Raw genomic sequence first — 16418 nt, 5'->3', positions numbered from 1 at the left:
CGCGTGGACGTAATGCTCGAGCGGGAAGATATGGGGGAGAAGTCCTTGCTCCATAGGTGCAACGTGAATGAAGGCATACGAGAGCAGGAGATACGACCGGAATTGTTGGCTATTGGCAAACCAAACATCAACGCGTGGGTTACAGTTTTCAGTAAGCAATCAACCTTGTTGCACCACTACACATAGCAGAATTAAATGGAAAAAATATATACCGCAGCACACTGTACGCCATTGCCTGTGCTATTATCTTCCTGATGTAAATTGTGCGTAACGCTTTAATAGAGTGCATAGCAGGCAAGGTATTTCGCACAGCCTTTTACAAGCGTTAGCCGAATGTCTGTTCCAGGATATTGTGGAATCGCGATGAACACTAATATAATTCACATTTGAAATGTATGGAATAGAAGAGCAGGCACAATTGCAACACTGATGGGAATGAAGAATCACTTGAGTGGCGACAGGAACTCTCAGGGGATTGTGGAACCAAACTAATCTAGTTTTATCTTGGATAGCAATAATTAAGTTACTACAGTACCAACTCATGATGTTTACAGTGCCAATTTGTAAATCAACCGTGGCCTGATCGTAATTTATCTGACACGATACTGAAAGCGTGTCATCTGCGCACTTTAATGACCAGTCTATAAAGAATGGCCTGACTGATGTCGTCAACGTTATAATTGAATAAAAGAGGGGCTAAAATCGATCCCTGAGGAACAACAGCTGCCATCTGTGTGGGCTTGCATTTAATATTTTCGATAACTACCACTTGGGTTGGACCATACTATTAGAGAGAGAGAGAGAAGGACGGAAAGGCAGGGAGGTTAACCAGACGATGACCAGTTGGCTACCCTACACTTGGGGAGGGGAACAAAGGGGAAAAAAGAAAAAGAGCGGCAACGAAATGAGTTTTCTAAGTTTCCAGCGACCACTATGTCACGGGGACAGAGGGCGCGCACTGAAAACTTGAAGATTATAGACGCGAATACAACTCCGAGTCCTTTAAGAATCTCAGGAGCGCTATCACCACCATACAAATAAATCTCAAGGAAAGTCATGAAGGGCCTTCGAAAGCCACAGCTATGTAGTTTCCGAAGTAATATACTATGTTTCACGGATTCAGAAGGTTTTGATATGTCTAAAAACAATGCACTTCGAGTGCATTGTGTTGGAAATCAGTTAGTTTAGCTAATGCAAAACAAGTGCCGCGCCCGCAAGTAAATCGAGTCAAGTCAAGACGTCTTTATTTACATCAGGACAATGTGTGTAGGCCCAGGAAAAAATTGAACCACATTCACTTGAAGCAGCCCGGGCCCGTACAAGGCAAAACACTATGCAAACGACAGAGCATGGTGGATAAGTCATGTACTATCACGATGAAAAGAAACGCGAACAAAGCGGAGCGTCTAGGCTCCGCTCTGTTCGCATTTTTTTTTTCAACACGCCTTAACTTCGGTGGTAGTAAAAAGATGCTACAGTTGTCCGTGATGCATTCTAGGAAAACTCTAACGTCCTTTCCTTACAACCCAGACAAAAGCGCCATCAAAAGAAATTGCAACAGTGGAGTGCTTAGGCGCCGCGCTGTTCGCGTTTCTTTCCACCACCACCACCATAACTACCACCGGTGGTAGTTATGTGGCCGGGCCGGGAGTATCTCCGCGCCGTCCGGTTGGAGTGGGCGAAAATCTGGAACCTCAACAACATTACAAGGTCAGATACTCCTACTCATATCAGCGTAAAAAAGAGGCTTGACGCATTGCTGGCGAAGTACCAGCCCCTTTTCAAAGACGAATTGGGCACCATAACGGAAGAGCGCGCAGAACTTTTTCTTAAACCTGGTATGAAGCCGAGATTCCTAAAAGCCAGGAATGTCCCGTTCGCGTTGCAAAAAGCTTTCGACGCTGAATTGGCCAAAATGGAACAACTGGGAATTATATCGCCGGTTATGACGTCAGAATACGCTACGCCTGCGGTACCCGTAATCAAGGAAGATGCTAGCATCAGGATTTGCGGCGAGTACAAGACGACCGTGAACCCGTGCCTTGATGTCGACCGCTACCCATTACCAAAGGTGGACGACCTGTTCACAGCCTTGTCGGGGGGTAAGCATTTCTCGAAGATTGATCTCAGCCGGGCCTATCAGCAAGTGGTCATGTCTGAGTCGTCAAAACAATACCTCACGTTAAATACGCAAAACGGATTTTTTGTTGTTAATCGACTCGCGTTTGGAATTTCTTCCGCACCTGGGATTTTTCAAGGAATAATTCACACCATGTGAAGGGCTTGCACGGCGTTTGCTGCTACCTAGACGACATTCTGGTCACTGGTAAAAGTGACGAAGAGCATTTAACCAATCTGGAAGCTGTGTTAAAACGACTTGTTGAAAGAGGCGATCGTGTCAAGAAAGAGAAGTGCTCGTTTTTCCAACAGGACCTTCGCTACCTCGGACACAGAATCAGCGCACAAGGCATCTCGGCAACGACGGAGAAGGTTGACGCACTCCTCAAGGCTCCAGCCCCTAACAACAGGCAGCAGCTGCAGTCGTTCCTGGGAGTAGTCAATTTCTACGGCAAGTTCCTTCCTAACCTAGCAACGGTGGCACAACAATTTTTCAGGCTGCGACGTAAAAACGCCCCGTGGTGCTGGGATGAGCGTTGCCAGGAAGCGTTCATCAAGATAAAGAGCTTGCTAGCCTCTCCGCCGATTTTGGCGCCCTACGACCCGTGCAAACAATTGCAGCTATCATGCGATGCATCGCACTATCGTTTAGGCGCGGTTCTTTCTGATGTTTTGGATGATGGCAGCACAAAGCCAATCGCTTTCGCATCGCGTACCTTGACCGATGCCGAGAATAAATACAGCCAGCTTGAGAAAGAGGCCCTTGCAATAATATTTGGTGTTAAGAAGTTTCATTTCTACATTTTCGGTCGTTTGTTCACATTATACTCCGTTTCACACATCATGTGCAACGCTGTGAAGGCTACGGAAGTAGTCCGCAGAAAAAAATAAAGAGAAATGTATCACTGCGCGATGTTTTGTGGCCGTGTGGTCTAACGCGTCGCTCCGGGGAGTCGACAGGCAGTGGGGGCGCGTGGGTTCAAATCCCGGGTGGTGAAACTTTTTTTTCGCACATTTTTTTTTCATCGCAAGTTGAATTTCGCATGACTTGAATGAGCAAACTCGTTTTGTTCAGAATCGCTTGAATATTATGGCGTGCTCTGAAATGAACTGCATGCATCTGTTCATTTGATGCATACCGCTTTAATGTGAGCTGTCCGAAATTCGTTGTAAATGAGCTCGCACCGGCTTTTGGTCACCAGTAGCGGTTTTCTTCCCGATTCAGCAGCATTGCGACTATACTTTTTAGATGCAAGCGAGAGGTTTGTGCGAAAGATTACGTTCATTCGTCGGGTTTAGTTAATTAGCACAGTTCTGAGTGCTCCGCTGTGGCCCGATTAACAAGTGGCCGTCTGTAACTTTCGGGTCAAATTATTTTTACACACACCACCTCGATATGGCCTGTTTTCCCGTGCTGTCAGGTAAAAAGAGTTCCAAGCTGTGGGAACGTCAAGTAAGAATGCAGAAAAAGTTGTACAATGCTAGGTAAAAATATTTAGAAAGAGCAAACAATAAATGAGATAGGACAATAAAAAATGCTGACCCCGGAGTGTTTGCGAAAAATGGTTTATTCTGGAAACAGCCAGTGGTGTTTTTTCAAGAGCCACGTTATGATATGGAGCATTGCCCATGACGACAATGCTATTGGTCGGAATGTTTGGCAAAAAGAGTGGTAGTCAGCGTGGTTTCCCTTTTTTGCTCTGAAGAAGTCAGCAGTGTCTTCCACGAATCCTGTCGCACTGCTCCCACCGTGTACAAGAATCAAACGGGCTCATTTGCCCGAAAGCGCAGCCAATCCCGTTGTTAAACCTTTCAGGAAGGCATCCTGAGATGACTTTACAGTCTTTTCCTGCCAGACGTATTCTTTTGTGTATCCTGCGTTGACCCAGGTTTCATCTAGGTAGACGATGCACCTGTAAATGCAAAACAAACGAGTATACGAGCCAATGCTAGTAAGTAAACAAACACGCTGCAGCATGTAAGTAGGCAATGCACTGCAACAAACGCACTGCTGACCCCTGTCTCACAAACAGCCGCTCAAAGACACTCGTGTCAAGGCCTGCGTAAGTTGTCAAGAACAGCGTTCCGAGCCGTGCAGGCCTGCGTAAGTTGTCAAGAACAGCGTTCCGAGCCGTGCAGGCCTGCGTAAGTTGTCAAGAACAGCGTTCCGAGCCGTGCAAAGCGCCCCTAGCACCCTTGGTCTTGGCCAACAGCACCATGGCAGCGCGTAAATATAGATTTTGCTGGGCCCTTTTTGAACGCAATGTTTCTTGTGGTCGTGGACGCGCATTCAAAGTGGGCGGAAGTGTTTGTTATGCACTCGACTACGTCGGACGCTACAGTTGACAAACTGAGAGAGCTGTTTGCGCGGTTTGGTTTCCCAGAAACCATGGTCACTGAAAACGGCCCGCAGTTTACCTCCGAAGAGTTTAAGCTTTTTGGGAAAGAATTGGGCTGTCGTCACGTGCTTACTGCACCGTATCATCCCAGCTAAAACGGGCTTGCAGAGCGTTTTATTCAGACACTTAAAAACGCTCTTCGTAAGTCTAGCGGAGCGGACACATTACACTGAGGCTTCACAAGTTTTTGTTTACCTATGGCAACTCGCCCCATGCGACAACAGCTGTCACCAGAAAACTTGCTACTAGGACGACGGCTGCGGAATCGACTCGATGTTGTCAAGCCAGCGGTGGGAGGAAGGGTTGCATATAATCAGTTCAAGGAATCCGTGGCTCGCCCACGTCGTGATCGTGACATAGCAGTCGGTGACCAAGTGATGACTCTCAATTATCAAGACAGACCAAAGTGGGTCCCTGGTGTTCTTGTGGGGCAGTCCGGCCCTTTGTCTTTTACCGTTCGTGCTACCAAACCCAGAGGCAGTTTCACCTGGCGTCGTCACAAGGACCAGCTGCTCGCGCGGACCACCGATCCGGAACGCGAGGCATCCAACCAGGAGGGAGACGAGTTCCTGGCGTTTCCACCAAGCGTCGATCCAGTGCCATCCTCCGCCCCTACCGCCAGAGGTCCTGCCGCTTCGCAAGCGTTCCAGACGGCGTTCCAGAAGCGTTCCCGACCAGAGACCGTCGACCACCGGACAGATATCAAGCTGGAGTTTAGCTTGTTAAATTAGCCAATATAAAGGGGAGGGAAGTGGTCTCCGGCTATCGCCGCCGCCGTCGCTGATGCGCATGTGCGCCAAAAAACTAATAAAAGGCGTGCGCCGCAACCTACTGGTTGGTTATTCTCGGCCAGCCACGCACCGACGAACATGCGGGAATAAACACCGCGTTCGCCCCTGGAAACTTTTCTCCTTCGCATGAACGCGCGCGTCTGATGAACCACGCATCACAACAAGGACAATGTGTGTAGGCCCGGGAAAAAATTGAATCACATTCACTTGAAGCAGCCCGGGCCCGTACAAGGCAAAACAGTATGCAAACGACAGAGCATGGTGGATAAGTCATGTACTATCACGATGAAAAGAAACGCGAACAGAGCAGAGCGCCAAGGCTCCGCTCTGTTCGCATTTTAAGCATGAAATGCTTTTAGCCCCCGTTGTCGGCAGTGTGGTGACGTCACGCCGAGACCGAGAGCCATCATCCGGGCACTGAAATCCACTCATCCGGGCACTGAAATCCACTCATCCGGGCACTGAAATCGAGTCATCCGGGCACTGAAATCGAGTCATCCGGGCACTGAAATCGAGTCATCCGGGCACTGAAATGGAGTCATCCGGGCACTGAAATCGAGTCATCCGGGCACTGAAATCGAGTCATCCGGGCACTGAATTCCAGTCATCCGGGCTCTGAAACGAGAACATCCGGGCACCGTACGAGACTTAACGAGATTTAACGAGACTCTCTAAGCCCTCCTACGCGACCGGCATGCAAGCAACGGTTGGTCTCCAAACGAGTCACAAAAAATAACTGCTGCCAGTCCTTCTCAATGTTTATCAAGATATCAGTCGCGCTGTGCGTTTGATAATGCAAAAAATTATAATTTCCGATTTCTAATAACGCCTGCAAAAAGCACATAAATGCCACGTACACTTCGTTGTCGTACGTGATCTCTTAGGGGCTTCGCGCATCGAAGCAAAGCTGCGCAGATGCACAGGGGCCCGGGGGAGAAGCGCTGCGTTCAAAGGGCAAGGCATCGCGCCGAACGGGTGGTGGCGTTCCTCCCTTGCTTTACGGTGCGGTTCGGGTGTCCACCGAGATGGCAGAGAATTACTGCGCCATTTCCTTTCCTCAAAAAACCAAATGGCAAGGCATCGCGCTGAACGGGTGGTGGCGTTCCTCCCTTCCTGTACGGTGCGGTTCGGGTGTCCACCGAGATGACATTAGGCCCGTAAACATTTCATGCTTACTCTACTCTCGTTTACGGGAGAGGCAGAGATTTTTTTTTTCCAACACGCCTTAACTTCGGTGGTAGTAAAAAGATGCTAGAGTTGTCCGGGATGCATTCTAGGAAAACTCTAACGTCCTTTCCTTACAGCCCAGAAAAAAGCGCCATCAAAAGATATTCGAACAATGGAGTGCTTAGGCGCCGCACTGTTCGCGTTTCTTTCCACCATGATAGTATACTACAGATTAGCTTGGCGTAAAGGAATATGAATTCAACAACATTTAACAGCGCGGGCACATCTGGTAAGAAAAAAGAAACAAAAGGCAGGAAAAGAAGATTGCTAAGACTATTTAGGTCATATTAGGACGGCAAAATACACTCATAAACTTTTAGCTCAGCAAAAAAATAATTTAGAATTTCGTACCTGAGCGCAGATATCAAAAGATACATGAAATTCATCGTATCAGCGCGTCACGAATTTCACGCGGGTTGCGCGTTTCCACAGATATACCTTTACTCAGAATTTTATTTAATAAATGCAGAAGAGCAAAGCGCTACATCAAACGACCGCATTCTGTGCGGGAGAAGGATATGCACCAAAATGATTGTTTGCGAAACGTATATCTTGGAAATGTTGCTTTCAGGCAAGACAGTTTTAGAAACTTATTTTCATGGTAACCGATACATTTTACAATTACATTCTAATAGGTCATGAACTGGTGTGATGTGAAAGCGAGCAAACTATTCCTCTGTGTGCGCATCGTAATCCACATTTGCAATGTGTCGGACAGCTTTCTTTTGGAGCATGAATATTAAGGCGAAAGCTTGTAATGGCTCATGCTCCCGTCCGTCCGGCGTTACATCCAGCTCAAGCTGTTAATCAAACGGATGACGGTTGTCCACCGAGATATGTGAGACAGTCGCTGCGTAATTTCCTTTCCTGAAATAGAATTTTCATCTCCTTCATTACGGCCTCTCTTCTTTCACTCAGACTTCCTCCCTTTCTGTACAAACGGTTGACAGGTGTCCACCGACATATGTGAGATGGTTACTGCGCAATTTCTTTTCCTCAAAAATGCGTTGCGTTCGAAGGTGTTTCAAACAGGCAAGGAATCGCGCCGAACGGGCGATGGCGTCCCGTGGACTGCCTGGCTGCGCTGCAACACGCTGTCGTGTTCCACTCCTAAAGACGACGCTTAAATGTCGTTAATTAGTAATTATTCATTAAGCAATAATTACTCGTTGATTAATGATTAGTTAGTACTTAGGAGTTATTAATTAATTACGTGTGACGTCACCAGTGCCACAGAGGCAGTCAAAGTGGTGGGGTAAACGCTTTCGCTCTACGCACTTTAGACATCCAAAGTGCCTCCTGACTTTTTTTTATTTATGTTTGCCCCTCTACGTGCATCCTGGTGAATAAGGCTTACACCGGGGTTCAGGTCGACATAGACTTGAGTACCGAGCAAGAATATACAATGGTCCGGGTACTGCCTCTCAGACGCCGCGACCCGTCAATACATATCCTCAACATATACTGCCCTCCGCATAAGCCGCGCGTAACTTTTAATGAAATCTTCCTTCGCGCGATAAAAATGGCAGCCAAAGAGCCTCTAGTGATCATTGGAGACTTCAATGCTCCCAGCCTTCATTGGGGCTACCACTTCGAACAGGCAAGAGGACGTAAGCTGGCGGAGCTCATCTCCACCCTCAGCCTCACGTTGCTCACGGACCCGGCGTATTCCACCCGAGTGGGGAATTCGGTAACCCGCGACACGTGTCCAGACCTTTCTCTCGTCAAAAATGCTAGAGCGGCTGCTTGGGAGAACTTGGGAGATTCTCTAGGCAGCGATCACCTCCTTCTCCGGATTACACTCATGGCGAAGGCAGCGCGCAAAAAATGGGGTCAGGCCAAGCCAGGCGTACTATTTTCCGGCGGCTACGCGGAGTGGGCTAACCACATATACAACATTCAGAAACAACACGTCACAACACTACAAACCACCGAAGAGATCCCCGCAGTGGACACCCACCTCCTGCATTTGTGGGAGGCGCGCCGGAGCTTAACTAAACGGTGGACAAAGCAGAAAACTAATCGCAAATTACGCGACCGATAGTCAAACTCACAGAGCAAGCTGCAGCGTATGCTGCCGAACTCTCAGATTCAAATTGGATAGCACGCTGCGACGCCGCAGCTCATCAGATGAGCTCGAAGGGGACGTGGCGTCTCTTTCGCAGTCTAATCGACCCCTCTCAAACGAGAGGGGAGACGCAAAAGCAGCTCCGGCGGGCTCTGCAAGGGTATCATGGTACGACGGCGCAACTTGCGGACACTCTGTGCGACAGATATCTTTGTCGTACGGAGGGCCCGCCTGGGCCTGAGTACATGTACTCTGGCAGGCCTAATGAAACACTTGATGCCCCTTTTGAGTTGCACGACCTTAAGGCGGCCTTAGCAAAAATGCGCCGGGGTACGGCTCCGGGACGGGATCACATAACAGTGAACCTGTTGGCGAACCTACCGGACTCAGCCTACCTCCATTTATTAGAATACATCAACCAGATCTGGGACGGGCGTCCACTCCCTCCCGAGTGGAAAACGTCACTTGTGACGTTTATCCCTAAAACAGGTAAGGCCGTGAATACGGACAACCTGAGGCCCATATCACTGACCTCATGTGCGGGCAAGCTTATGGAGACGATGGTTCGGGATCGCCTCTCTCCATACCTGGAGAGTAAGGGCTTCTTTGCAGTTACCATGTTCGGGTTTCGCCCCCCCATGTCTGCACAGGATGTCCTTCTCCAGCTGCACAGGGATGTAATACGACCCACAACTATGCAACACAATGACAAAGCCATCCTCGCCCTTGATCTGAAAGGAGCTTTCGACAATGTTAAACACGGAAGCATCCTGGCCAACTTGAATTCTACCGATTGTGGGGCTAGGGCCTACGCGTATGTAAGAGATTTCTTGACTAATCGCCAGGCCTTTCTTCGGATTGAGGGCGAGGAATACGGCCCTTACATGATGGGAACACGGGGTACCCCTCAGGGAGCGGTGTTATCACCGCTCCTGTTCAACATAGCTATGATGCACCTCCCAAGCCACCTGGCCCGGGTGGAAGGCATTCAACACGCGTTGTATGCAGATGACATTACAATTTGGACCACTGAGGGGAGCCTTGGGGACATGGAGGCCCGCCTTCAGCAGGCCGCTTCCATAGTCGATGCGTATGCCATTGACTGTGGGCTCCAATGTGCTCCAGCGAAATCAGAGCTTTTGCATGTCAGAGCGAACCCAAAGGATAGGACAGCAATTTACATCTCTCTGTCAGGAGGTCCTATTAGAGAGGTGGAGGAGCTCCGTATTCTGGGCCTTTTCATTCACCACAGACTCAGACCGGACTCCACCATTCTGAAACTCAAGAGAGTAGGCGAACAGGTAGGGCGCATGATCCGCCGCGTTTCCAACAAGCGGGGCGGTCTGCGGGGCAGGGACGCGCTTCGGCTCGTCTATGCCTTCGTGACTAGCCGGATCCTCTACGCCGTGCAATATCTCCGCACTACTAAGCAAGACGAGGCGCGAATAGACGCCGTCATCCGCAAGGCAACTAAGCGAGCCCTGGATCTCCTGGTGGCTACCTCTAATGCCAAACTCAAGGCATTGGGGGTGCTAAACTCCTACCAGGAGCTGCGGGAGGCCCACCTCGTGAACCAATACACGCGGCTCATGCAGACGGCCCCTGGGCGCCGCCTGCTAAACCGCTTACACATCCAACACGACTGCACTCCAGAGGAGGCGGAGCGTATCCCAGTACTGTGGCGCCATATGCTCTGGGCTCCCCGCTCCCTCGTAACATGGACACCGACATGCACGTAAACAGGCGACAAGCGCGGGCTCGGGCTCTTGAGAGACAACACGGCTCCCGACCCGGTGTATATTATGTAGACGTAGCAGGCCCATCGCCCACGGGATTTTACACGGCCGCTGTCGTTCACCAGGAAATGCACGTTGATGGACTCTCTTTTCGAGCCCCGAATTCAATGCGAGCCGAGGAAGTAGCGATAGCGCTTGCTGCCGCCCACGCCAATTCGAGAATCATCATTACGGACTCCCGAAAAGCATGTGATCATTACTTGGCAGGGGAGATCTCCCCCTTAGCTGCTTGCATTCTAACTGAAAACTGCGCAAAAAACGAAGACACAGAACGAGAAAGCACGACACGGGCGCCCGTGTCGTGCCTTCTCGTTCTGTGTCTTCGTTTTTTGCGCAGTTTTCAGTATGAATTCCTACCAACTAGCCCAGTTTACCGTTCTTATTAATTGCATTCTAAGAGGGACTGCCACTGATCCAACACCCAAAAGAATCATTTGGGCTCCTGGCCACCAGGGCTTACGAGGTAATGAGGCCGCTGACGCGGCTGCCCGAGCGCTTACTCACCGGGCTCCTCATCCTAGCTCTTCTGGCTCGGAGACTAACCAGCCGCTGCTGCGATTCAAGGAAATTATAACGCATTATAGCGACATCCACCGCCTTTTCCCGGCCCCTGCAAAGGGGCTGAGTAAGACGGAGGAGCGAACTTTAAGGCGCCTGCAGACAGGTACTCTACTCTGTCCTGCAATCTTAAAGCATTACGATCCTAACACGGATGGGCGATGCCCACACTGTGGGGAGACCTGTGATATCTTCCACATGGTGTGGGCATGTACTCAAAATCCCCACCTCCCCCCTTCCCCTACCCCTTCCAGAGAGGCATGGGAGACTGCCCTTCTCAACTGCTCCTCGCTTGAGTCCCAAAGGGCTCTGGTGAAACGGGCTAGAGACGGGGCATTGTCATGCGGTATCCCGGGCTAGGGACGCCGACCATGTAGCGTGGCCACTCTGTGGCTCCCAAACTCTATTTCAGAAATTAAAAGTTTTCACCACCACCACCAAAGTGCCTCCTGACTTTTTTATTTATGTTTGCCTCCGTTGCATTTCCCCATACCATGAAGCAATAGTTTAGGTTAGATAAAAACAGTGTATTGTAAATCATTTTTATAGACGTTGGAAGAAAGTACCGAAATCTTGCTAGCACTCCTACACACTTCGCAAGACAACAGAAAACTACCAACTTGAGCGTCCCAGACCAATATCTTGTTCAAAAATATTCCAAGCGTTTTGCCGATACTACAATTCCTGCGACCAACTTTGCTATGGCAAACTGAAATCCTGACTTGATCCTTTTATTGATCCTTGATCCTTTTGAAGGGAAGGCTCATCGGGTCCCTAGGCCGGGACGCCGTTAGTAAAAGCCGCTGCCCGTGCTCTGGCGACGAGGGCTCGTTGTTCCTCGAGGTCCGAGCTAGACAGGGCAACCTCCCAGCCCTCCCGCGTTGGCTGATTTATGATGTTGATGCTGTCGCTTTTCTGACAAGCCCATACCATATGGTATAAGTTTGCCTTCTGGCCGCAAAATTTGCACTGTGCCGAAAAGGACTCGGACGCAATGGCGTGAAGCGTAGCTGGATTACTAAGACATAGTTTGTAGCCTGCGAAGGTGACATTCTTCTGATTTACTAAGACCCTTAGTGGGCCTCGGGAGTGTCTGCCTTCCAAGGCGCAAATCTTGCAGTATTTCTGATTATGTTGTTAGCAGAGAGGGGAGCCTAAGTCAGTAAGGGATGACGTAGAAGGATTCCGGGGAAGAAAAGCTCGGGCCGAAGCGTGTGCGCGCTCGTTTCCTTCAACTCCCTGGTGACCTAGTACCCATATTAATTCCTTCCGTTCAGCTGAAGTCCTACACTGACTAAAAATTTTGCAGGCTAGCGGCGTGATTCTGCCACGCATATAGTTTCTATAAGCCGCTTGGGAATCTGTAACTATGTATCTCGATGCGGAGTGCTTTGCGGCTAGGGCTGCCGCTACTTCCTCCATAGCCTGTGTATCCCCGTTACGAACTGAAAGCCCGTCGACGACTTGCATTTGGTGCACCACTGAGATTGTTGATATTCCTTGTACAGGACCCGCAGCGTCCATGAAGAAGGCTCCCTCTTATGAATAGCACTCGTTCATCTTCTTGCTCCTCGCCACTCGTCTAGCATGATGATGCTCCGGGTGCATGTTTTTGGGAAGCGCAAGCGTAAGGAATTTCCTCTTCCACTCTTGAGGTATATCTTGTCTCCCAGCCACTTGCTGCGGAAAGCTAATGTTTAAACCTTCTAAGACCCTGTGGACGGTCGTAGTTGTGGCCAGCCGCATTACCCGGCTTGTAAGATAGGCGCTAATCAAATCATCAGCCGTATTGTGTACCCCTAGTTTTAGCAGGCGCTCCGTAGATGCTTTTGTGAGCAGGCCGAGTGCCTTCTTATAAGCCGTTCGAATGACAACGCGGAAAAGAACAGCTTTTGCATCAATGACGCTTTGCAATACGTGAAAATATGCTTTTCAAGTATGAAATCAATGCACGAAAGAATCGAAATAGGTATATAGTTTGCGAAAAAAATAACTTGTGTGCGTTTGTAAAGCACAACTCCACGAGCTTCCTTGAAGCCATGCCGTATGATTTATGTTCCTATAATGCTTTTTATGACTGCTAAAAGAACGTTCTTCACGGCCTGGAAGTTCCCTCGAAGAATGTCCACCGACAAGCCATCTCTTCGCGAAGAATTCTCGAAGAAGTGATTTTCTCCTGATGATACCACCGCATAGAGGGGGCTGGAGTCTCCTTTCGTCACCAATACGAAGCGATTGTGATGCATCGAGCCGTATTACCTCAGCCTTCATACTCACAGCGGCACATAAACAGTTTATCCACACGACCCCACCACACACGGCGGCAGCCGAGCCCTGTGGTCCTGTGCCGCCCACCAGCTGCCCCTTTCTGGCTGCCGCGCATGCGCATTCATGCGCGGTGCCGGCGGGCGCAGTCGGGTCGGCCCGGCTCCTCGCGCGGCGGCAGCGGCGAACTCTGACGTCACGCGCCGCGCACCTGCTGCTTCTCTCTGGGTTCGCTCATGTGCACTACCGGCCTCCCAGGCTCGGGGCGAAATGCTCGACAGGGTAGCGTAGTGTAACACTCGCGAAAAAAATTCGTCCAGGTTACTTGGAGGAACTTCTGCAAGGCAAGACAGCCAATCCTAAAGTTGTAACTAGAAGCAGAGGTTTCTTTTATCAACAACCTCTATTTCTTATAAGGGTTTTATTAACGGCAGCATGCTGCGACGAAAAAAGCTGCACCCAACAAAGAAGTGATCAGAGAGATTTTTGCTTAACAATGAAAGGACATACCTGGTTGTTCTCGGTGCGCACCTTGACATATCTATACATGAAGGCACAAGTGATGCGCCCAAAATTTCGACACGTATTAGAAGGTTGGCAACTGCTTTTATTCCAACGTAGGAAGCCTGTTGAAGTGACAAGCTACATTGTGCCGTTCTTTCCTCAGCACGTCAAAGTTAACGTCACCTATCATGCGCACGTGGCCAGAGGGAAAAGCAAGCAGACCCAATTCATAAACAGCTTTCGGACGCTTTGGTATGCAGGCCTACAGATAGCGAGTGAAGTGATGACAAAACAATGTGTGAAAGTACTCCACACAATATATACATACATTATTCTATAGTATATACAATATATAATACACACACGCACCCCCCCCCCACACACACACACACATATATATATATATATTGTCAGTGGACAACGAAGAAGACAGTGCTGGGCTCGTGCACGGAGCGCGAAGAGGACGAAGTGTGATCTGTGCGCCGTTGGCCGGCAGTAGTTCAATTGAGCTGCTGTGAGCTGCTGTCAGCATCCCTCAGTGACTACTTCTTGTGCGCCTACATTTACGTAACATCTCTTGGTGGAGGTGCGGGGTAAGAGCCGCCATGCCGCTGACCTGACGAGCCGATCCGTCGAGATAGCTACCGACGCGCCTGCCACGCCAACTGTCGTCCTAGCCCACCCTCGAGACCCGGGCACATTCTGCGGTACCGATGGCGTGGACGTTGAAGAATGGCTCTCGCTGTACGAGCGTGTGAGCACACACAACCGGTGGGATCCCACGATGAAGTTGGCCAACGTCATTTTCTACTTGACGGGCACTGCAAGGGTCTGGTTCGAGACACACGAGGAAGAACTGACCAGTTGGGACCTGTGCAAGCAGAAGCTCACCGAATTGTTCGGTAAGCCATTCGGACGTCAGCTGGCTGCGAAGAAGGAGCTTGCATGCCGCGCACAATCCTCAACAGAGTCATATGTGTCTTATATTCAGGACATTTTAGCCCTCTGCATGAAAGTTGATTCCGCCATGTCAGAGAGTGACAAAGTAGGTCACGTTCTCAAAGGAATTGCAGACGACGCCTTTAACTTGCTGGTGTACAAGGACTGTGGAACGGTTGACGCCATCTTAAAAGAATGCCGCCACTTTGAACAAGCGAAAAGCCGCCGTATTTCCCCTCAGTTCACGCGGTTGCCGAACACGGCGGCAACGTCGTCCTGCGTAGACTCATCCCAACCGTGCTCCCTGCCAACATCCGACAGCCTGACACGACTTGTACGCCGAGAACTATAGGCAGTGTCTCCCACAATTTCCCAATTATCGGTACCGGACAGTGCCCCTGCAGTATCCCTTATACAGGCTGTTGTCCGACAAGAATTCGCCAATCTCGGGATCCGACCTGTATGCTCCATTAGTTGCCCAGATGCTCGCAATGTGTCTCCCGTGCTCGGTGCCCGACATCCGTACCACACTCGCCGCAGCCGCAACCCGGATGAGTGGAGAACACCTGACGACAGGCCCATCTGTTTTAACTGCTCCCGAGTTGGTCACATCTCCCGACACTGCCGAAGCCGTCCGTCATCGACCTACCGCCGCTATCCTGATTCTTTCTATCCCCGCCGCTCGTCGTCGCCCCATGAACCACAGCTCGCAAGCTCCGACGCTCAGGCCCCTCCAACTAACCGCTCGTCGTCTCCTTACCGTCGTCGATCTCCGTCGCCCCAAACTCGACGCCCATCATCTCCTGGCCCGTATGCTCGATCCCGTTCGGAAAACTGATGGCTGCAGCGTCTGGAGGTGATGCTGCTCCGACGACCGACCTTGGAAATCCTCCTTTGACTCTACAAGCCCGACGGAATATACTTAGCGTAGACGTGGACGGGATCCCTGTTACCGCTCTCATCGACACGGGAGCGCACGTCTCCGTTATGAATGCCTCTCTACGCCGTCGCCTAAGGAAAGTGCTCACTCCTGCCCACTCCGCTGTTGTTCGTCTCGCCGATGGCGGTACTTCCGCTGTCGTTGGAATGTGCACAGCCCTTGTGTCAATCGCCGGCCGCCATACTTCGGTTCTCTTCACTGTCCTCGAACACTGCCCTCATGACCTCATCTTTGGCCTTGACTTTCTTTCCGAACATTCTGCCCTCATTGATTGCGCCACAAGTGTCGTTCAGCTCGCCCTACCTTTTAACGAGGAACCACCGGCTCCAGTTGTCCATCGCCTATGTACCGTGGATTTTGTCCGCCTGAACCCCGAAGCCGTCACTTACGTATCATTCTCTTCCGTCCCACCAGTTCCCGATGGCCAATACATCGTTACTCCAGCCCTTGATGTAACTCTCACACGGAGTGTTGCCCTCGCACATACAGTGGTCACTATGTTTGCCAATAGAGTGTCCCTTCCGATCCTCAAATTTTCATCGCACGTTCAGCCGCTTCCCCAAGGCATGTCGCTCGCCACGCTGTGCCCTGCTTCCGACTGCGTTGTGTCAGCTGTCACCGGCTGTGAACCTCCCTCGCCGAAATGCTCCGCGTCCGACGTACCACCATCTGACCAATACGCAAAAATGATTGCCCCTGACCTCTTACCAGCACAAACTCACGACCTCAGGTGTCTTCTTTCCTCATTTCACGACATCTTTGACTTCGACAACCGCCCTTTGGCTCGGACCTCTGTGGTTACGCATCGCATTA

At 50.3% G+C, this 16418-nt stretch overlaps 1 protein-coding gene across 1 annotated transcript; it reads left to right on the top strand.

Annotated features, from left to right (window-relative positions):
- Positions 1-1945: 1945 nt before the first annotated feature.
- Positions 1946-15017, top strand: LOC149326941 (uncharacterized). Its single transcript, XM_089564730.1, has 3 exons — positions 1946-2102; positions 2309-2553; positions 14313-15017. The coding sequence occupies exons 1-3, from the start codon at positions 1946-1948 to the stop codon at positions 15015-15017; spliced, it is 1107 nt and encodes a 368-aa protein (XP_089420856.1).
- The last annotated feature ends 1401 nt before the right edge of the window (positions 15018-16418 follow it).

This window comes from Amblyomma mixtum, chromosome 10 (assembly GCF_055824585.1).
Source record: "Amblyomma mixtum isolate Tamu chromosome 10, ASM5582458v1, whole genome shotgun sequence".
NCBI lineage: Eukaryota > Metazoa > Arthropoda > Arachnida > Ixodida > Ixodidae > Amblyomma > Amblyomma mixtum.
This window is presented reverse-complemented; position numbering and strand designations above follow the sequence as displayed.